General features: G+C 40.7%; 1 protein-coding gene across 1 annotated transcript; it reads right to left on the bottom strand.

Annotated features, from left to right (window-relative positions):
* Positions 1-846: 846 nt before the first annotated feature.
* SERPINB11 (serpin family B member 11) lies at positions 847-23,750 on the bottom strand. Its single transcript, XM_053571952.1, has 8 exons — positions 23,722-23,750; positions 17,488-17,673; positions 16,351-16,410; positions 15,059-15,187; positions 12,726-12,843; positions 8,361-8,503; positions 6,686-6,841; positions 847-4,260 (listed from the first exon to the last, which is right to left on the bottom strand). The coding sequence occupies exons 2-8, from the start codon at positions 17,653-17,655 to the stop codon at positions 3,856-3,858; spliced, it is 1,179 nt and encodes a 392-aa protein (XP_053427927.1). The 5' UTR covers positions 17,656-17,673; positions 23,722-23,750; the 3' UTR covers positions 847-3,855.
* Between the last annotated feature and the right edge of the window lie 416 nt (positions 23,751-24,166).

The raw sequence follows: 24,166 nt of genomic DNA, 5'->3' as shown, positions 1-24,166 counted from the left end.
GAACACACAAGGGGAAAACTGGAGTTATCAAATTCATACTAAAAGAAAATTAATCTAGGATAATTTTAACAGATATGTGTAATGCTTTAATGGAAAAATCCCATAAACTATTTTACCAGGAGGATTCAGGTAAGTCATAAATTAAATATCATATCATAAATTAAATATCATACGTTCTGCACACCCTCTCTCCCTCCTGCGACCAAGTCTGCCATCTAGTGATGGGATGGTGAACTGCCTTCCTTAGTTAAACAGAAACTGCGCAAAAATCGTTTTGTGGATTTTAACCTCACAGGACCCACGAATTAAATATGACCTCTTCCTCAATCAGAAATATTCCATGTTCTCATCCCTTGAAAATAAAGTTCAAATTCTAGGTTGGTAATTCAAGTGAGTACACAGTATAGTCTCTGTCTACCGAGTGTAAAGAAGTAAGAACTCAAGTTTCTGCTTTTATCCCCATATTGTTACCTTCCTGTGTGATCTTCCTTCAAACCACCCAAACAAGCCCTTGCATAAATGTTGTTCTTCTGAGCCACTAAATTTGGGGGCAACTTGATATGCAGCAATAGTAACTGAAACTAAACCTGGATTTTGATTCTGGCTCTCCCCTTTACGGTGTGTCATAAGTTGCTTAATCTCTCTGAGCCAGCATTTTCTCAACTTGAAAATGGGGTTGCTTGTATCACCTACCCCCTGGGTTGTTTTGCAGAACAAATATCTACAACACACTTAGCACAAGCCAGAGTAAGACTTCAATAAATTTCAACAAATATAAACTATTACTAGTATTATTACTTCATCTGATTCTCCTTATGAAGGCCTCAGAGATACAATACATTTTAATGTATCATCAATTCTTTTTTTTATTAAATCATGGCTGTGTACATTAATGCAATCATGGGGTACAATGTGCTGGTTTTATATGCAATTTGACATGTTTTCATCAAACTAGTTAACATAGACTTCACGGCATTTTCTTAGTTATTGTGTTAAGACATTTATATTCTACATTTAGTAAATTTCACATGTACCCTTGTAAGATGCGCTGTAGGTGTAATCCCACCAATCACCCTCCTTCCACCATCCTCCCCCCTACCCCCCCTCCCTCTCCCATTTCCCCATATTCTGGGACTATAATTGGTTTCATAGTAGGGTTGAGTACATTGGATACTTTTTCTTCCATTCTTGAGATACTTTACTAAGAAGAATATGTTCCAGCTCCATCCATGTAAACATGAATGAGGTAAAGTCTCCATCTCTTTTTAAGGCTGCATAATATTCCATGGTGTACATATACCACAATTTATTAATCCATTCGTGCATTGATGGGCACTTGGTCAATTCCTTTTGGATATTTAAGGACCAATATTTTCTTGCTTTCTCTGGCCTTGGGGATAATCGAAAGCTTAAGTGACAATTATAAGGTATTTGGCTATGATAGCCTGTAAGACACACCTGTTTGGAAATTGCTGTCTTTTTCTCACTGTATTTATTTTTTTCTATCCTGTTGCTGCTGGGAACATTACAGCCAAGATATCTGCCTCTGCAGCAGCCTGTAAGAAAGGGCCAGGACAGCTATAATTTCCTTGAGGACCATGGGCCCTGGAACTGAGAGTGTAGCTGTTGTTCTCATCAGTCCAAGCCATGGCTCCAAGTGCTCTTACCTGTCCTCTGTCCATGACCCCTATCCCCCTGGAGCTGCTTGGGTAATGTGGAGATAAAGATTTCCAAAGGGGTTAGCCCATTTGCCTTGGTATACAAGCAAATGTGTTTCGGGATACATTTTAGTCTCCCTACCTTTTCAGAAACTATTTAAATCTCACTTGGTCTCTGTCTTACTTGAAAACTAAGCCTTCCCCTCATCTACCCCAGAAAACTCCAATTCCAACTTTATCTGATAAGAATGTGAATATGCAATGATGTTAAATGGGACTTATCCCGCCTCTGAGTTTGTCTGAAGGCCCAAAGCAGATCTTAGCTTTGGGCTAATCCACCTTGCTATAAAGAAGGCTGCTTCAGTGTCCACTCAGGACAGGCCAAGAGCCTGTGGGCCTGGTCTGGTGACCCTGGGCTCAAGGCCAGCACCCAAAGACCTGGTGAGCACCCTGAGGATTTGCTCATGGAGGATGAAGAATGAGGGTTTCTTTACAGGAAAGGGGGAAAGGGATGCTTCTTCTCGCCACGTGGGGAAGGGAAGGAGGTGAACTCCCCACACCATTAGCGGGGAGGTGGGATTTAAGAAGAAATAAAAAACACTGACAGGGAGTGAGTTGTTTGCCACAAGGAGAGGCTGATGTTGAATCCAAGGCAACTGGATGTTTGCTGGGAGGCAGAAATCTTAAGCCTTGTGAAATAAGGAGATGAGAGCTAAGTCCAAGGGGCCTCCCAGCACAAAGGCTGGAGCGGTACTATCAGACACGGAAGCTGAAATGGAGAGAGTGTGTATCTCTACAGTAGGTGAGAAGGTATAAATTTACAAAAATCAAAGGTTTGATCATCCAAGCCAGGGAACAGCTTATCCTCAGTAAACCTTGCAGCAACCCATCTGCAGTCTCTAAATTAGTGTCATTTAGCTCAAAAGGGTTAGGTAACTACAGGGTTGTCAAAAGAGCTGTGGCAGAAGCAGAGTTAGAACTCAGGTCTCTAAATTGTGAATGTAACCCCTCCTCCAACTTCCACGAATGTCCTGAGTCATTAAAGTGATAGCGTAGAGAGCAGGACACAGGGTCTGAAGCCCAGATGAAATCATGACTGTACAACTCACATGGTGACCCTAGACAAATTACTGTCACTCTCCAAGTCTCTGTCTTCTCATCTTTGACTATAGATCATAGCAGTACATGCCACATAGCCTTGAGGGACCAAATGGGTAACATACTTAGCACGGTGCCTGGAATGTAGTAACGCCACTTCAGCAAATGTTAGCTGTCACTGCTGCGGTCAACAAGGTCTCCCACACAGAGACCAAGTCTCATATTCACCTCATGTTATTGTCTCACCCACAAGGAAGAGCCCAAAACACACTGATTGACAGGGATCCCAACTTCAGTGTCAAAGCTGATTAATTGGTAAAACTGGTTATGTTATTTAGTGCTAGCAAACTGTTGTGGAGAAGCGAGAAGATTCTTGACCCTTTCTAACAATTTTACTTATTTGAATGGTACCTAAAAAATCAGCAACCGCTAAACATCAGCCTCCTGTTGGCAACACTTTGCATTGAGTCAGATGGGCTGGAATCCCTCAGCTGTTCTCTGCTATGACTCACAGGTGCCAAGCACAGATCTGAGAGCTCGGATGCTTGTGCAGTGAGAAGGGGGGAAAGACCCCTGATAAACTCAGAAGAACTTTTGAGTAGCAAAAGGAATATTAACAATAGGAATTAAACCCACGTTATCCAAGAAATTCTGAGAAAAAAAAATAAGACTTTTCTTCCACTTTATGAAGTCCAAGTCAAAGAGATTCTCCTTCCTACTTACTCTCCAACTTCTTTTTTCAGAAAATAATAGTCTTTATATTTTTGGAGCAGTTTTAGGTTTACAGAAAAATAGAAAGAAAAAATAAGGCTACTTTGGTGATGAAATTCATGAGTTCTGCTGGTTCGCTGTTTTGTTTATTCTGGTAAGCACTCCAACAAGGCCCGCAAAGTAGGAAAGCTCCTGTGTGGATGTCCCTTCTTCCATTATTAGCGTAGCCTTAGGTTTGCCAATGCATGAAACTGTTGCAAGAGATCCTGGACCCATTCTGCAGATGGGCAAACCAAGGCACGGAAGTGACACGGCTTTTTTGCCATGAACTCATCACTGGTTTGCCCCTGCACCTCCTCTGTCCCGAGTCTTGCTCAGTTCCAGCCGTTTATGGAGAAGCAAGCTTGCCACAGAAGAGAATTGCGTTGGTATCAGTGTACCTTATAAAGAGCAGGAAGGGGTGATTGGCCAGGAACCGATCCCGGATGGGGAGCCTTTTTACGGCGATGCTCTCCCCAGCGCCGGCTGCTGCCTCAGTACCCTCTTCACTGACGTCCAAGTATGACTTGTGGATGACTTTCGATAAATACAGACCCTTGGCTGGTGACATTCCAGAAAGATCAGCTTTGTTCTGGTTGAAGACATCTGTCATCCCCAGGGATTTCAACAGGGAATTTAGCTCATACTTGATTTCGAGTTTGAATCGGGGGAGATGTACTTCTACCTCGCTCTCTATCATGTTGGAAGAGTTGGTCCACTGGTGAAATGTTCTCACATTCAGCTGGTTTTCTACCTAAGGGACAAAACACAGGTGAGCCCACGTGAGCCAGACATACACCCTCGGCATTAAATGCTATTTGTTTTTACAATTCTCAGTGTGAGTGGTTTGATCTCATCACTTTGTTTTCCACCTATAAAATATCCTATCTATCTGGAAAAAAAAAACAAAAACACAGCCTTGTGTTTAGCCTCACCTTGCCTTTTCTATTCTCTCCTTCCCATCTAAACTTGGTCATTAAATTCTCAAGTATATATCCTGCAGTCTTGGGCCTTGATTCTCCCAGGGTGTGGCCTTCACCCGCCCTTCTCCCTCTGTCGTCTCTGAAGTCCTCGTGTTGTCCTTCTTAGTCAAGCATCACAAGGATGGAGAAGCAAGAATCCAATGTACTCAATTCTCATATGAAGGCAGTAAACGATTTAATATAAGGTGGGGGTAGGGGAATAGAAGGTGAGGAGAGGGGAGAAGGGAGGGGGTGGGGTACCGGTGTGTGCCACACCTCTTGGGGGCAGGACACAATGATAAGAGGGACTTTACCTAACAGGTGCAATCAGCGTGACCTAATTCTTTGTACCCTCAATGAGGGAAATAAAATGAAGCCCTTGTGTTCTAGTTTGCCAGGTGAATGCAATCCTTTCTTCTTGGTTCCCAGATCTGAGACATTTAATAGTGCCCATCTTTATGAACCAGATGGTCCTTTGGCATCTGTGAGGCCAGGGCCCCCTGCCCTGCTCCAACAGTGCCCTTCTCTTTCCCTGTCTCCTGAGATCCTGAACCTGAGCTCTGGACGCGGAACTCTCCCAATGTGCGTGTGCTACACCCAGCATGGCAGTCCCTCAACCATGGTCAGGTTTTCCAAAGCAGCCTCAGAACACTGACTTCTCATTCTCCATCAGTTTCTTTCTTTCTTTTTTTTTTTGAAACTCTCCTAGTGTCTCCCCTCCCACCAGTCTTCTCCATGGTTCTGACCACCACACCACAACACAGCCCACCATTCCAGTCCAATATACAATCTGTCATAAAAAGAAAGGTGGTTCTTCTGAACCATTTTTCCTTCTGCCTTTTGTGCCCTAATTCAAGTTACCATGACGTCGTGAACCCATTTCTGGAGCATTTGGACATGCTCTTTGCTTGGCTTGGAGCAGCAGGGTCCCCGTCTTCATCTCTTCATCTTCTCTCATCTGCTGAGGTTTGCATCAAAATTGGTCTCCTAGGAAAGCCTTCCTGATTCCTCATTCTAATTTATTCAGTTTCTACTCCCACAGGACTTTCTGCAGAGTCTAAACTGCCTCCAAACTGTCTGTATGCCTCCAAATCTCTTCCACTCCAATCAACCACAGGCCCCGGGAGCCTAATCCCCTCTGAATCAGCCTCTCCCATAAGCCCACTTGTTCTCATAGCCACACTATCCTTCTGTTACTACAGCTCCCTCCCGATGGGTAGCCCCCTTACTTCTTAATCCAAATGCACACATCCTAGCCCACCTCTCTCAAGAAGCCTCTCCACACACCCTCTTGCCCATCTGTGCCACATGGTTTTACCCCAAGCCAGTACTCCCTGACTTAGAAACCCTTGATGTGTCAACCTCTGTAGGCTCAGTTGTTCTCCTAACAAGCTGTGTCGTTCTGGCAGAGTATGGAAGGATCCCAGTGAGATGGGGAGGTGGGACAGTCCTCCACAGGCTAGCTTGCTCTGTGCTAGAAAGGGTTGGCTGTATTTACGGGGAGAGGGACCCAAACGCCAGCCACCACCAGGACCTCTTCTTAATGGTCGTGGCTCATTTCCTTACAAAAGCAGGATGCTATAAATATGGATGGCTCTAGCCCATGAAAATATGTTACATTTGGATCAGAAATCCTGCCCTGGGAGCAAGATGGGATGATCAGATTTCTGAGGACTAGGAACCCACCCAGCATTATCATTACATTACTATAGAAAGAAGTCTCCTACCTATCAAGCAACCAATAATGGGTGTATTTGTACAAGATGGTGCTTCTACCTCCATGTGCCTTTTTTCATGTAAGAATAGCGTGCCCTCTCTAAATACATTGTTCTAAGGGCAGGGATCACATGCCCCCGGACCAATATGTCTAAGCCTAGACTGTGAATCAATGGCCAACTGCACTACCATCACAGGATACAGTATGTGTGTGCGTGTGTGTACAGCGTGTGTGTCTGTGTGTGTACAGCGTGTGCGTCTCTGTGTGTACAGCATGTGTGTCTGTGTGTGTGTGTGCAGCGTGTATGTCTGTGTGTGTGTACAGCATGTGTGTCTGTGTGTGTCTATGTGTGTGCATGTGTGTACAGCGTGTGTGTCTGTGTGTGTGTACAGCATGTGTGTACAGCGTGTGTGTCTGTGTGTGTGTGTACAGCGTGTGTGTACAGCGTGTGTGTCTGTGTGTGTGCGCTTACATGCTTTAGCTCCATTCTTGTAATTTACCTGTTCTAGATTAGTTGTGCCTACTGGAAGCAGGATTATCATGCTTAGTTTTTTGTTAACATAGGGCAGCTCCAGAACCTGCATCTCCGGCTCCTTTATGAAGGCCAATTTAAATGTTCCAGTCTGATACATCATTTCCACAATTACATTTTTACCCTATTTTAAAAAAAAAGAGTGTAAGTACATAGCAAGATTACATATGGGAATGCGTATATATGTATACTGATTTTCTTTGTCTAACAAGAATATTTTCGTTAACACTCTAAGGCATGGGTAAAATATAAACTACAGGGTATATTATTCTTCTTAGTAAAGTATCTCAGGAATGGAAAAAAATATCCAATGTACTCAGTACTACTGTGAAACCAATTTATAATCACTCACACTTGCATATGAAAGATGAATCACAACTAAAGCCCAGGATGAAAGAGGGAGGGGGAGGGGAAGAGAAGGGGGTGGGTTGATAGAGGGCGGGTCAGTAGGGGGACCACACCTATGGAGCATATTGCAAGTATAAGTTGGATCTATCATGTGTAGAACACAAATGTCTTAACCCTGTATTTGGATCAATGAGATGAAGTCTATGTTCATTAGTAGGATGTAAGCACTCCAATTTGTATGAATAATCAACACATTGAATCCCATAATGGCATAAATGTATTCATGATCTATGTACAAATGACTTAATAAAAATAAAAAAATTAAAAAAATAAAGACACTAAAAAAAAGTCATGTTTGCAGACTGAATATTTTTAGTAATATATATAGGTAACTTAGGTCTATCAAAAACAAAGCCAAGGTTTCTAGCTACAATGATGACCTAAACATTTGTACTCTCATATTGATCTGAAATTTTAAAAAAAGAATAATTTACATGGTAAAATAATATCATTGGGTCATTTTTCTAATCCAATTAGGCACTGTCTCAGGGGTCCTCAAACTTTTTAAACAAGGGGCCAGTTCACTGTCCCTCAGACTGTTGGAGGGCCAGACGATAGTTTATAAAAAAAAAAAAAACTATGAACAAATTCCTATGCGCACTGCACGTATCTTACTTTGAAGTAAAAAAACAAAACGGGAACAAATACAAACATACCACCTCATGTGGCCCGCGGGCCATACGTAGTTTGAGGACCCCTGGTAGAGAATAGTAACATAATTTCATTGTGTTATTAGAGGAAAGAACACCGTGTATATGGAAGGAATACACAGAAGGAACATTAGGGAAAGAACAGGTCGTCTTCCCCACCAGGGAATCATAGTGTTCAAAGCCTCCAGCTAGGTGACCTGTGAGAAAGGTTACTGTCACTTAAGAGAAAAGTGAAAACTCATAGACAACACAATTAAAGGACCTAAAATAAACCTAGTCCGCTCTGTCTTTTTAAATTGACCTTAGGGGGACAGGGAAAGGGAACAGCAGCGAGAGAGAAGGAGGGATAGGGTGGGGAGGTCACAGTGTTTGACACCCTTTAGGGGGCAGGGCACAACTATAAGAGGGACTTTACCTAACAAATGCAATCAATGTAGACTGGTTCTTTGTACCCTCAATGAATCCCCAACGATAAAAATATATGTATTTTCCAACACAGAAAATATATATATAAAAAATAAATTGACCTTAAATTATTATTGCAATATCCAAAATTAGTCATCCATCTGAAAATGAAATACTTACCCCACTTAACTGGAAAGGGGTTTTAACCGTCTCACTTTCCTGAAACTTATTTTGCCATTGTCCTTTGAAATATATGGCATTCACCAAAACCATAACAGAGGAAGGGTCAATTGTGCCCTTCCCAAAAAGATTTGTGACTTTTCCTTGTATTAAAAAGAGAACAAAAGGTAATTGTTATTGGATTTAAACTTACTGAAATAGAGAGTTGAACAGTCAACAAGATATTTGGAGCCATTTTCTTTAAGATTAATTATAAATTTGAGGTGCCAGAAGAAATTCTTTATCTCCTGGCCAGAGAGTCTTCCTTACCAAATGAAGTTTATTTCAAGGAATACTGAACGCTTTTAATTCTAATTATAAGCTGTCACCCAGGGAACAGCCATTATATTAGTGATGGATCAATTTGTCTTATACCTACTTATATTCAATGACTCCTTGCATCTTTATTGAGAAAATTCTTTAATAATTTTTTGTGGCTTGCCTTTAGCATTTTTCAAGCTTTATACTTAGCAAGACCTCACTATATGCAAACATGTTAAATATTTTAAAAGATTTAGTCATGTTGTCAATGCACTAGAGGTGGCATACCGTAAATACAAAACAGCACTTAAACACATCTGAAATTCAAGATTTATAAAAATAGCTCTTCATTTTTGCAACTGTTGCCAAAGCGGCAGTTAGCTGAAAGTTCAATCCCTTTGTGGCTTCTGACCAAAGCAAGAACCACCAAAGGCATTTCAATACACCTTCCCACATTTGCAGAAAGATTACGTCTTCCCCTGATTCCAAAGAGCTGAGACAGAATCACAATGCTCAATTCATGCCCATCAGAAAGGATAATGAAGTTCAGGTTGTACAAGGACAACATCAAGGTCAGCAGATTGGCAAAGTACTGCTGAAATTGGAGGAAAGAAGTCATCAACATCAAACAGGTGCAGCAGGGGAAGATGAAGGGCACAGGTGTCCATGTGAGCGGTCACCCCAGCGCGAGGCTGAACCCGGACAAAGCCTACAAAATGGTCCTTGAACAGAAAGCCAAATCTTGCCATGCCGGGAAGAAAAAGGGCAAATACAAGAAGGAAGCAATTGAGGAGATGCAGGGATAAGGTAATTTTATGCACAACTTTCATTAAAATCTCCTAAAGTGAAAAAAAGATTGATAAAAATGCACCAGAAATGTCTTGATTTGTAAACATACTAATCAAAGTTGAACACTCAGCCGCCTTGATTGGTGCATTTTGGCACATTGCAATTTATAGAACCAGTTGGGAATATAATTTGTCATATGGTATGAAACATAGGGATATCTGTAATATCAGACTCTAAACTTGATGATGGTTTTAATTTTCATTGAACTTCTGGGCCTAACGCAATCCTAGAACATGATAGCAATCCTTAAGTGCTCAATATGTATTTTTGGATGAAAGGAAAAATACACATATGAATGATGAAATGACAGTAGTATTTCACTGGATCCCTAGTGAGTACGCACAGCAGACCACAGTAGTTAACCACTCATTTGTGCCAAAAAATCTTCAGCATTTTCTTTGCCAGATACTTTTCTAGGCTGTATAGCACTAAACTGAGACTATAATGCAAAACAAAACAGATAAAATTCTCGACCATCAGGGGTTAACATCTAGTGACTCCCTTGCAGGCTTTTTCAGATAACCTTAGGTTAAGCCCCAGTCTCTTTTTCAACACCACCTTCCCAAGCAACCACCACCAGGAAATCACAGTTGTCACGAAAAGTAAAGCACATTTTTACACTACTATTCTAAGTGCATCAGTAGGTGCAAAGAAAGTGTAGGATAATATTTAGAAATAAACATATCCTACATCAAGCACACAAAGTAAATTCAGTGTGAGTTTAAAATGACTTGCTTTTCTTCCAGAGGCTTAAGAGATCTGGACCCCCCCTCTAGGTTACTCACAGAGTTAGGCTTTTTTGGAGTTGTAAAAATTCCGTAGGCCTTTTCTCTGAAGCTGTACACCCCGTGAAGCCTGAGATCCAAGGGCATGCCGCCCTTCCTCAGAGATACAGGCCAGAGGGTTGACATATGTTAACAACATATTGTCAGAGGTCTATAGATACTCTGCCCCGAGGGAAGGACACAGTCATTACTTCATACTGAGTAAACTGAGTGAATGCTTGAAGATATTCTTCTATCAACTCTGTTCCCCTATAGCTACTTTCGTCTTTGTGACCTGCTGGTAAACTAGTCACTGTTTAGAGGAAGAGATTTACTACACAAGTGATTGCATTGATATGATAAATATTTCCTTTCAAGTTAAATTACAGATATGTAAAAAAGAAGATCAGATGACGGAACTAATAGATAATGAATTAGGTGTGTATGTGACTGGAAGAGTATAAAACTAAAACTTGGAATAAAGAATTTTGCTGCATACTATTTCATCTCATCTAAGTGCATGTAGTCTGTTTCTTGACTTAATAATTACAGGAGCGAGTTTACACCCACGGCAAAGCTGCTGTTCGTTTGGGTCTCCGGTCACGCAACAGAAAGCCAACGATTTATAAGAGAAAAATAGAAAAGCCATCTTTACAGATGGGCAACAAGATTGAAGCAGGTGCTTCACAAAGGAGGATACAGAGTGTCTGAAAAAACATTCAACCATATAATTCATAAAGGAAATGAAAATTAAAATAAATATAGCTCCCGTGGTTGAAGTTAATAAGACTGACAACACCAGACAAGGATGAGGAACAAAGAAAATTTTCATTTATGGCTTGGACAAGTACATTGATGCACACACCTAAGACAAATGCTTGGCATATCCTAAGATTGAATGTATCCATACTTTACATCCAGCAATTCCATGCCAAGATAGTACCCAACAAAATTGTATATATACGTGTACCAAAAGATATGTATCAAAATTCTTATAGCAGCATTATTTATAATAGACTCCAACTAAAAATGTCTCAAATATTAGCAACCATAGAAGAGATAAATATGTTTGAATAAGTCTGAGAACAAAATGTACATCAACAAAAATGAACAAGCTATGCCACACGTAACCACATGAAGGCTGAACAAACAAATATCTAAAAACACAAAACACATCATTTGTTACTGAAACTACATTTTATTTGAAAATAAGCAGTACTAATCTGTGGTAACAGAAGTCAAAGTAGTCTAAACACTGTAAAGGAAGGGAGTTTAGTTTATGAGACAGGGTGTGAGGGTGGTCTTCCTATGAATTAATGCTGTATTTTCCTGACCTGAATGGTAGTACATGGGCATATTTATTTTGGGATGGTTAGGAAGCAGCACACACAAAAAAAACTTACTTTTCTATATGTAGGTATACTTTAGTCAAAAAAAGTATTTTAGAAATCAAGATTTAAGGGACATATCAACCAATTACCACAAAGTATATATGTCACTTAGGTTTTGACACAAACAAAAAAGAGGCATATGGGTATATATGAAATTCACTAAATCTTTGTTAATGTTAAATGACTCGTAATTTTCTAGATGTGATAACAGTGTGGTGGTTATATTAAAAAATGGTCTAAAAGGGCGGCACCTGCGGCTCAAAGGAGTAGGGCACCGGCCCCATATACCAGAGGTGGCAGCTTCAAACCCAGCCCTGACCAAAAACTGCAAAAAAATAAAATAAAAAATGGTCTATATCTTTGAGAGAGACAAACTGAAATATGAACAGGAAAAATGGATACAATATCTGGGATTTGCTCCTAAACAAACTGAAATAAGTGGTGGAAGAAGGATCAGAATACGGATGAATAAGATTGGACATTAGTGATACCCTGTTTCCCCGAAAATAAGACATCCTCCGAAAATAAGACCTACTTACAGGAAAGATAAGGCATCCCCTGAAAATAAGACCTAGCGCATCTTTGGGAGCACACCTTAAAATAAGACACTGTCTTATTTTTGGGGAAACAGGGTAGTTTCAGTTGAATGATGAATAAATAAGATTTCATTACATCTTCTCTCTACTCTTGTACATCCTTAACTTTCCTTAATTATATTTTTTAAATAAAGAAATGAATATATCTGTGATATCAAATATTTAATGTACCTTTTTTAAAAGAAATATTTAGCAATATATATATTTTTTAATTGTGAAATGTAGATTTAAATTTAATTGAACAGCTTGCAATAACACTCCTAAAAAGTATAGATGATGCTTATTCAGAGTCATTTTAGAGTATTCAAGACAAATAATTGTAAAAGCTCCTCCAAAATATGGCCCAATTTCCTTCATTGTTGATCTGCCTTGTTAGGTGCTAACCTTCCTTCCTCGCATACTGACCCAGGGACTATGGACCCCCCACAGATAAAGTTGGAGGACACAGATCTGACTTATTCTTACCATTAGTTTTCCTTTCAACCCAAGCATTGATAGTTTTCCTTGTTTCTTCTGTAGACCGATCAAAATCAACAGTTTGCAACCCGGCTTGATATAGTTTCTCAGAACAACTTAAATATTGCTGCAAAAGAAATGACAATTGAACAACTCAAAAACAGAGCAAGGGAAACAAAAACCAACTGCTCGATGTGTTCTAAAATCCTAACTCAGACAAAAGCAGCTCACGTATGCAAATCTCAAAGAAAACAAAATTCGTAAGAACGTATTTTTAATTAAGCAAATACATTTAACAAAATCCAAAACATCTCCGAAAGGAGCGTTCAGAAATACTTGGTTGTTACTTCTGTTATATCATTGGCTTTCTTAGATCTAAACCATTCAAAGCAAAATGACAAATAGCAATATAGTAAGTACCTTTGCATCCTATCCCTACTCTTTCCTCTTCAAAGCAGACATACAGGAGTTGCTGTTCTCATGTGTTAGACAGGAAAGCTGGAAACCAGAGTAGTTAAATGATGTGCTTGTCTAAACTCTAACTGAATGTCTCCTCATGGTAGACATCAATCTCCCCATAAGCCATCATAAATAAATTTAATAATAATATTCTCTGATGTAGACAATTGACATTTTCTTCAAATTTATGAAAACATAAACAAAAATATCTTCAGGAATTCACTATTTTACTCACCTGTAACGTATTATCTAAGTGTAAGTTGCATGCAAACTCAGTATAAAGAACCTAGCCCCTCTTTTATCTAAATTCTTACTCTGAAACACCTGTCCTTGTAGCGTTCTGGAGCCACCACTGACCACCATTCATGCCGCTTGAGTCTTAGAACTGGTGAATTTCCATCCCCATGCTGGGCCCCAGTATGAATGAAACAGGACCACACAGGACTTAGAAACAGGGCAGGGGTGAAAGGGGCCGCGTGGTGATCAGTTTTCTATTTGCCTAACTTACTTCTTTTGTGCCTAAATCTGGGTAGAAAAAAATAAAGCTTAACTAAGAGCAAAAACTGAGCCTCAAAATGATATGCCTGGAGGTGGGTCCTACTGTGACTGAAATACCCTTAAATAACTCCCCATATCCCATAAATGAGAGTTTTTTCCAGCCAGAATCCTGGGAGCATAAAGTCTATCTCATGACACAGTTAACAACAATATTCATGACACTAACAAGGAGCTTCCCATTTCAGAAACAGATTCAATTATCACCATCCCTAATCAACTTTTATCTACTTATTACATGTCTGGAACACTGGGGAAGGCAAAGGGATTAGAGAGGGCATCCCAACTCAAAAGACATGTCTATCAATCCCCACCACTTCTTCTTTCAGCAGAAGAAAAAACCCCTGAAACTTCTATAGTACCAAGAGGGGGGCTGCCCACTCCAAATTGCAAAATTTCTATCAGAAGCTTATCCCATCTAACACATAACCTGAGCTACTAGGCTGGGGAAGAACATTAAAAATTTAGGGCTTCCTCTAGCTTCACCCACCTGGAACAGGGTCAAAAAAAAAATACAGGTCAAAGAAAAGCTTGTTTTTCACCTCAATCACAGCAAGTAACCGAGCAATTAAAAACAAGAAGAAGGATTTAGATGTGGATCTAATCCAGTCTGCCATTTAAGTATCTCTGTGACCTCTGTCAACTTGACTCTTTAGAATCTGTAGAATTAATGGAAATTTTGTACCTGCAGCTTAGCACAATGTAAGGATTATGTGAGATAACAGCTGTAATGTACCAAGTAGAATGACACATAGTAAACACCCAACAAAACTTCATATTACAATGCTGTTGGGAAAAAGCAGAAATGGTGTTAAAATCTTGGCATGAGGGAAAACATACTCTAATTCTGTCATTGAAGGTAGAAGTGTACAGGTAAAGCCCAAAGTCATCTGTCTAAATAGGAACATAACTGTGGTCACTTGATTCTCAGCACAGTATACTTTAAAATACCTCTTCTGTTCTGCCACTAAGGACCTTTGAAAAAGATATGAACAGTGTATTTTGTTTTGCTTCTGGTCCACAAAAGATAAGTCTTTCCTATTTCACTTAGCACGTCATCCCCAATCCTGAGTTTTGAGCAGTCTTTTTGGTGATTTTTCAGAAATAAAATTTGTATGTGATCTATACATAAAGTATTGCACAACTTTAAATGAGAGTTTTGGTAAAATAAACAAACAAACAAACATTTCTTTAAAATTCTAAGTCAGTTAATATTCAGTCTGTTAAGGATAAATCCCATGTGACTCTTCTCATTCTTCATTGATTTTATGGCATGAAATTCAGAGGATGTCAAGAAAACTGTTGACCACCATTCCAGATAAACTCACCTCCTGGAAGGGCACTGTCTTTGTCCCGTAGAGTCTGGTGGCCATGCTGAGAGTATAGTTAGAGTCTGGCTGGTTGATTTGAGACAATAGGACACCAAGTTCTGAATGAATCCTTCCATCTTGGCTGCACTGAAGCATCAGTCAACAAAAAATGATGCATTAAATTTCTTGATTTTCTTGTCATTGAAGAGTTATAAAAAGGTGACAGCAGTGATCTAATGAGCAAGGTGTCTGTTTCTCAACAAAAGGCCCAGAAATACAAAGTATTAAAGAGTTTTAAGCATTTTCCTCTCTAAATCTTCTCTAGTACATCTCATCACTCTGTGACTTCAGTTTCAGTTGGCATGCAGGATTGTAAGCTATTGCAAAACACACAAGTACTTATTGTCCCTAATGGCTTAATTCAGAAGTGGATTTCATAAATGGTAAAAGGATACTAGTCGGGTATTCAAGGCAATAATCTAAGTCTTATTGCTGCCTTTGTACTTTTAGAATTATTTCTCTTCTCTATCACACTTTTTCAACGTCTCAATTTTCCATGCAGTCATTTAATCAAACACTCCAGCCCTTAAAGGACCTGCCTTCACACATTCATCTGTAGCTCAGAGGCAGCAATGCTGCTAAGCATGAAGATGACCAAGAATCCATGGAAATCATAAGGGTTATGCCTTAACTCCCTAAAGCAAAGTTTCCCAAATTATGGCCTTTGAACTCATAATAATAAGTTCAGTTCCATGAAGCGAACTCAACTTCTGTCCTGTGAATCTATATGCATTTACATATATTCTCAACCAATCACGATCAAACACAACAATTTTCACACAGGAGTCTTATATAAAGTTGATGTCTGAAGGAATCCTTCCACTAGAAAGAACTGGGGACCGAGTCCCAGAGAATGTGGGCTGGGCAACATTAGGCCACGTTTCCCAGTAGGTGGTTGTATGACAAAGCCTTGGGATCCTTTCTCATCTCTCTCACTAGACAGGAGAACTCTAACACCATGTAGATGAGGCTGGCAGGCCCAACCTGGGGCACAGTCCATAAAAGAACAGAAAGTTTGAGTATAGATGACAATAAATCAGGTGATAAAATACAAAGGACTTTATTATTGTCACCATATTATTATTGGATTAAACTCTACAGGCTGTGATGATAATCAGGAAGATTATCTACAACGTAGTCAGCTCCTTTATGGGCCAAAGTGGGGACTCTGCTGCTCAACCCTTGGGCTATTATTTATTGGTTCCCTCATATTGAAGAGCCTCTAACAGCTCAGCAATGATCAATCATACCTGAGGTGTGTCCTTAAACTCTTGTTTGAATGATTGTACAATGTGATCATAGTGAAGCACCTAGAAAAAGGAAACCAAGAAGGATCGAGTGACATCAAAATCAATGTACGGTTGTAAGTATCTATTTTTCTATTTCAGATCAAGACCAATAGAGATAGGTAACATTAATATAATACTGTTACCTTCCAAGTCCTGAATTAAGTCTATTACATCTCATTTTACCTTCCCAACGACTTTATGTTCCCATTTTATGTTTAGAAAAATTAGGGTTGAGAGAGAAACAGCTTTCCCCAGACAATTGTCTGTCAGGTTCCAGAACTGAACTCTTATCCACCAAGCTCTTCTACCCTTTCCTATCATTCTTAGGCCATCAATGAGGACAGTGCCATCTTGGGCCATATAAGATGTTTCATGGTTTCCCATCACAAACAATAGTAAGATGTGCAATTATCCCAAAGGTTCTTCCAGGCTTTCTATAGCAATAAAAATATCTATCATGGAAAAATCACCCAACTTCACCTATTCTCATATGGTGACCTGAAAAGTCACCTTTCCTCTCTGAATCTCAGTTTTCCTATCTCTAAAATGGAGATAATAATTTCTACCAGTTACACAGGTTTGCAATAAAGTTTAAATATAAACATGAACTTTTTAAAAATACGGTAACTTCTAAAATATCATTAAGTTTTATTATAAGTTTAGCCTTCCAGAGGACAATAATATAATGCCATGCAAGTGCTCCTTATCACATTTAAATCCTAACAGGAGGAACTCTAAATGTTAAAGCAGAAATTTATTTGTGATCCCACTGACAGTCAGAAGGAGACTATGTATTGCATTATTTGCATTACAATGCATTACATTGTTTAAGCTATTATCCATTTTAAAGAAATCTGATTTGCTCAAATGTGTTTTTTCTCTAAGAATATCAGAGTTTTTGGGTGGCACCTGTGGCTCAAAGGAGTAGGGCACCAGCCCCATATGCCAGAGGTGGCAGGTTCAAACCCAGCCCCGGCCAAAAACTGAAAAAATAATAATAATAATTAAAAATTAAAAAAATAATAATAATATCAGAGTCTTCTTGGCATAGAGCTAGAAGTAAGTTGGCTCTGGGCAAACCTCTGGTGCATTCCATACCTTTTGCACTTGGTCTGCGCTGTTTCCTCTGGCACCAAGGAGGATCATGCTGAGAGCATAAAGCAGATTCAGCGGAGAAAAGAAAATGTTCTCTCCTACGTGGTTACTGTTCAACTCTTTGAGCACATCGAGGCAAAATTCAACATTTGCTGTGCTGAGAGAATCCATTTTTATGCCAAGCGCTGCCTGAGAACAGAAGGAGAAAATATCTCAAAACATCACTTGAAGGTGCAAATAATATCTCAACTTCAATTATTACAATTCATGAATTTAAGTGTCTAGGCAACTGCTTCATGACAAATTATATGCCTGTATCTTATTTCTAAGAAAGTTGTAAATGCTAGGAGGCAATTCACAATAGTTTTAGATTCTAACAAATAGAAGATTTACTATTTCTTCAGCCAATAGTTCAAAACTATCTCACTATCGTGTACGTGTGTGTGTGTGTGTGTGTGTGTACATGTGTATTTTAGAGACAAGATGGCCCAGTTGGTCATCATAGCTCACTGTAACCACAAACTCTTGGGCTCAAGTCATCCTCCCACCTCAGCCTCCTGAGGAGCTGGGACAATAGGAATGTGCTACTACACTCAGCTAATTTTTAAATTTTGTGTAGAGATGGGGTCTCGCTATGGTGCCCGGTCTCATTTCCATATATTTTTAAATGATCTGCTACTGTTCTGGGGCAAAAAAGCAGAAGGAATTGCATCTTTGTGCTTTTAATTTCCATACGTTAAGGCATTCCTTCTCCAATAATTTGTGCAGAAAATTTCTTGAGCTACACAAATTCAGCCAAGTGAGATATTTTCCCACTAGACTGCCCACCATCACAGTCTCAGGGGAAAAGAACATCTCCATCCTGATTAATTTTGCACAGACTGATAGTCAATAAAGAAACAGACAAAATAATTCTCCGCCTATTTTTCTCTCTTTGATGGGACCCCATTCCCTCTGCCCCTCCATGAGAGGGAGGCACCACTGACAAGCAGGTCATAAAAGGTCGTCAGAGCCCTCAGGCTGGCTACAGCCATGATGTCAGTGAAGACTGAGGAACGAAAATGCAAACTCCAAGGGACAAAAACATAGTGCTGGAATATGTGTTATAGAATACATGTTACCTTAGGACAACAAAATGTCAGAAAAGAGGAGGTTACTTCTAATGAGTTCCACAAACAAACCTTTCCTGGGTCCCCCTAACAACAAGTGTAGATATAGAAATGATTGAGAATAGTTCCTGCCCGCAGGGAGCCTTCATTCATCAGGAGCCTCGTGGCCATCAGACATTTCCTTTCCTTAACTTCTGGTTCTCTCAGTCCACAGCCTACTTTCTTGGCCACTGCTTCCCAGTATTTTTTACAAAATCTTTCAATTTTCAAACTCTACTCATAATAACACAGCAGAATTAAGACCTGGGGCCTCTTCTCATCCTGCAGATGGTCTCATCCAGTGTCACGCATTCAATGTCCGTGTATTCTCTTAGCTCCTGAATTCTAGACACCTGTATTCACCCACCTACTTAGCATCTCCACTTGGATCTCTAATAGATCTCTCAAACTTAATGTGTCCAGAAAGAAACTGAGGCTTTCCAGCTCCTCTTCCCAGCCCAAGTTGTCCCTACAGCTTTCTTCACCTCTGTCAATGGCGATTCCATTATTCCATTTATCAAACTGAAGACCCTGGCATCATCCTTAAATAATTTCTTATTCTTATTCACATTCACTGTGATATGCTAGTGTGCACTGTACTGCAGAAGCCCAAGAAGAGACACAGAGCCAACCTGAGAGCTCCAGGGAGACTTCCTGGAGGAGGTGATGTACCTGCTGCTTCCTAAAGAATGAAATACGAGTAGTCCGGGTACACGCGTGCAGGAAGAGCGGTCCTAACAGAAGGAATAGCATGAGCCAAGGAGACTCAAACGCCTAAAAGATAAATTTTATCTTACAGGAGCATGAAATAGGAGCCCTAAACTAGTGGGCAGTAGTGCTGGAGACAGGCAGAACTCTATGCTTGAAGGGTTAGCATGCCCACTGTGAGAAAGCAGAGGCAGCTCAGGATGGCGTCGAGTCTCTCTCTTTCCTTCTCTCTCTCAGTTAAAAAAAAAAAGCAGCCCACTAAACTGTCCATTGCCTGCCATTCAGCCCTTTTCCTCTTTTGTGTTCTTTTGTGTTAAGGGATGGGGGTAGATTTCACGTAGCCATGTGCTTCAGAGAAGGGATCACGCTCCCCAGGCCCCAAGAGCAAGCCCTGTTGGTCTAAGCCAGCTGGGGCGATTCTATGTCCCACGTCAGTGATTGATGTGGGAGTCACAAAGGTGCCATAGTTCTTGCCACTGAGACTGGAAGAGAAGCTGCCAGAGGGTTTCTGAAAAAAGGCTTCCCTCTAGTAAGAAGAGATCCACGGGGAGCAATCAGCCCCCTCCTTCCTCTCAGCGTTCAGTCATCCGCATAGAACAACCATGGCCGCAGCTACTTTGTGAGCAGGAGGCAGCCAGCCTAGGAGGATAAGCCAGGGTGGTGAAGGGAGGCGTGGAAAAACCAGGATGACGCAGAGTGAGTGGAGGGATTAACCAGCTCTGGATCTGCCCTGCTTGGGTTTCTTGTCAAGTGCAAGGATCGTTTTTCCTTATTGTTTAAGCCAGTCTCATTGAGTCTTCTGCAACTTTCAAGAAAAACCTTTCCAACTCATCTCAGTGAGTTCTTTCTACACCCTTAACCACGAGGACCAATCAGCCCCCCTACCCCACATTCACACCTTTCTCACGTAACTGCATCTTTTCCCTCAGTTAGTCTCCCAGGGATCCAGAAATACTTTGTTTTTCTATCCCAATCTTCTAAATTATAGCTTTGACTTTTTTAGAAACCTGGGATAAGCCCGTCATTTCCAGGGCATTCTAACAGATGACCAGTACATATCGCCACCTGCATATATATATTTACACTAGTCGGTAACTTCTCTTGTTTTTAGCCTGTACACACCTTAGCTGGGCTTCCCGGAGGTGTTTTTCCTGGGGTGTGACCTTGTCTGTTACTGATTTAAGCATTTGTATCATGCTTCTCATCCTTTTTTAGGCAGAGGGAAACCAAAGATCACTTACAGACTTTCCAAATAACAATTCATGGCATTTCTATGGTGAAAATGATGATGACCCATCTCTGTACTCGGAACTGGCTGCCCTACTAAGGAATAGTAACTTCCCCACATAGCATAAAGGGTCCAGCGGTTATGCTATACATAGCATGAACCATATATCTCTGTGCTCTTGACAGCTTTTAAAGATATAGAAAAAGGATTTTGCTACTTTTATTTCAATAAAATACAGTTATATGCCTTTGACAGGGTGCTACCTTGCAAGCTAATTTTGGCACAGCTCTCTGTAACACGCATAATAGTAGTTGTGCCTTTGAAAGCCCTCCATTTAGATACTTTAATAAGGGAAGCACTTCCCATAATGAATTATGTCCCAGCCAGTTGCTCTTCATACTATCTTCTGCATTTTTATAAATGAAGTTAGCTAGGAGAGTCAGATTCTGATTTACACGTACATGTCAACTTACTTTCCTTAAACCTATGTCATCTTGTTACTACTATAAAATAGCGCATCCACATACTTGTTCTATAGCCCCACAGTTACTGGTGCACTTAACGAGAGTGCCTGTGGCTCAAAGGAGTAGGGCACCAGCCCCCTATGCTGGAGGTGGGGTGTTCAAACCCAGCCCCGGCCAAAAACTGCCAAAAAAAAGAGTACTTGGAATATGCTAATGGGCCACTCACTGTGTGCCAAGCACTTTTATTAGTGTTTATTTTTTTGTTTCTTCCTTTATAACCACAAGTCATCACACTCCATGGTTCCTGGCACAAGCCACCATGGCTGATGGAGCCCATTCTCTCCTTTACCTGTTGCCTTTGGCCCAGTCGGCTCCCTTTCTCCTTCATTGCCATACTCAGCCTCATGATTTTCCTAAGTCATGTGCCCTTTTGTTTAGATGTGTTCTGGTAAAATATCAACTTATTTATTATACGTATTTTTTTAATTTACATAAACGAGCTTATGTTAAATAGTAAACTTTTCACTTAGTGCTAGATGTTTTAAGATTCACCTCTGTCACTCTGGAATGACCACCTGTAACTTGTAACTGCTGTGTTCTCTGCCTCCACCACATTTTTGCCAGACACAAAATAGCCTCCTACTTCACATCATCACCAACAGTGCTGTGATGGGCATCCGCCAGGGACCACCCCCCTTCCACACCACTGTGAGAATTTCTCTGTAAAGGAAATGGTTAATTCACAGGGGGTGCGTGTGTGCCAACCACAGTAAGAATCTTAAGTCTTATTCAGAATCTTAAGTCTTGCAGGATGGGGCGGCGCCTATGGCTCAGTGAGCAGGGCGCCGGCCCCATATGCCGAGGGTGGTGGGTTCAAACCCAGCCCCGGCCAAACTGCAACAAAAAAATAGCCGGGCGTTGTGGCGGACGCCTGTAGTCCCAGCTACTCGGGAGGCTGAGGCAGGAGAATCACCTAAGCCCAGGAGTTGGAGGTTGCTGTGAGCTGTGTGACGCCACGGCACTCCACTGAGGGTAATAAAGTGAAACTCTGTCTCTACACAAAAAAAAAAAAAAAAGTCTTGCAGGATGAGTGATGGTATTTGCCTCACTTCACAGGTGGATCTTATATCTCTTCAAGCATTCAGTTCACAGCATCAAAAATGAATAGGTTCAGAGTTTTCTTAAAAATTCCTGGGATGCATAATTATGATGCAACACAGAATTTTAACTATTATTAATGTAACACATAAGAAAATGGACTTTCTTCACTTTCCAAAATTCCACCCGTCCAGCTGCTAGCAGAGTCCTTTGCAACAGAATGCCTATGTTAATCTTACATTCAACTGATTTATACGGTACCCCCTACTGACAGTTCCTTCTACATGTGGGTAATTGTCTTCGCATGTACAAAGGTATGTATGGATGAATTTACAGATCTTGGTTCATTAAACATGTTGAATGAACATTAATTAATGTTAAGAACAAGGAAAATTAATCTGTGAAATTGTGAATGTCTCCCATGGTCACCCAGGAATCAATACAAATTAGGGAAATCAACATTCTGAATATTTTACAATGTCAGGTCCAATTAATGTTGCCTAATCAGTTTCAGGGAAGCAGAAACTATGAAAGACCAAAGGACTAAGGCACACAGAATCTTATCAAAGATGCATGGACTCCCAACCGGGCTCCCCTCAGGTGGTAAAGGAAAGCTGAGTGTGTCCTGTAAGTAGAAAAGCTTCAAATTGAGTTCCCAAAGGGAGAAAGAGTTGCAGAGGACGTCTCTGAGCGTGACTTTCTACGTGCTTTATGGAACACAGACAGCACCAAGCAAATGAGATGTGTCACCTGGAAGTTGTCAGGGGAAAAGATGTCTAAGGCTATATCCTCTCTAGGTTAAGAAGGGGGATTTCCAGAAGAGACAACTTTATCAGGGTATGTAAGGAGGGTCATATGTCTTAGAACAGGGTACTGACACTCCTTAGAAAAGGATTGACTGCAAGGAGACAAAGGGTCTGGGTCTGTCCTGCTCAGGAAAATACAAGACTCTTCCTTCATGAAAACGGACTCAGTGCCTACCTCTCCTATTCTTTTGCTCTCACTCTCTGTCCATAAAACTTTATAAATTTCACACATGCTTATTCCTGGAACTACTAGGAATTTTAGAATGCTCCCACAAACATCGACCATGGTGCTTTGCCTCCATGGACAGAATTTACACTGTATGCAAGAGAATAATTTTAAAGGCATAAGAAGAAACTGAAAAGCAGGAAAAGAAAGAATTCCCCTCCAACACAGCAATGAATAAGGCTGGTGCAGTGCGGTTGATATTCTGAGGAGCTAAAAGGGCCTCACCGCGCAGAGGCCACAGCTTCGTGTGACCAGCTATGTTGTGACTAAGATGGTCAATAAGTAAAAATTATACAGAGAGTTCTGTTTCCCTAAATAAATCAGAGATCTGAAATCAGGTCAGCTTGCCTCAAAGATTCTAAAATGCACACTACCAAGAACATTCAGACACGTCAATATATTTCTCAAGGAGTCGGTAAAAGCCACACTCAACTTAGGAGCCCTGCATTAATTCACGATCACCCCACAACGTATCCTGATGCCATATTTTACACTTGTCTGTTCTTTTTTGACAACAAGCCCAGCTAAGATAATAAAGTACAGAAATATTTCTCTTTACCTCTGCTTTTCTCGGTGGTGAGATGGACAGTTCAGCAGGTTAGACTGGCACTGTGTGTCTCAAAAGGAAATATAAAGCCTTTACCTTTTGCCCCTCCCTTCTGTTTGTGTTGATAGTGATTCAGCTCTCCACCTTCTGAGTGGAGAGCACGGCCCTAAAGAGGATATCCTTCAAAAAGCCACTGAGAGCTGCTTTGAATCCCCACAGTCTCTCAGAATGGACAGTGCTTTCTGGAGAAGCACCAAGTTCTTGACCTCCTTCTGCTTTAATAATGAGGAAACATCAACAAGCCTTGCCGCTATTCAAGAAAAACAAGCTGTAGGCCCGGTGAGGTGGCTCTTGCCTATAATCCTACCACTCTGGGAGGTCCCATAAACTCAGGAGTTCAAGGCCAGTCGGAGCAAGAGCAAGACCTTGTCTGCACTGAAGACAGAAAAATTAGCCA

The sequence above is a fragment of the Nycticebus coucang genome, chromosome 19, assembly GCF_027406575.1.
Source record: "Nycticebus coucang isolate mNycCou1 chromosome 19, mNycCou1.pri, whole genome shotgun sequence".
Taxonomy (NCBI): Eukaryota; Metazoa; Chordata; class Mammalia; order Primates; family Lorisidae; genus Nycticebus; species Nycticebus coucang.
Note: the sequence above shows the minus strand (reverse complement) of the source record. Positions and strands in the feature narration are given on the sequence as shown.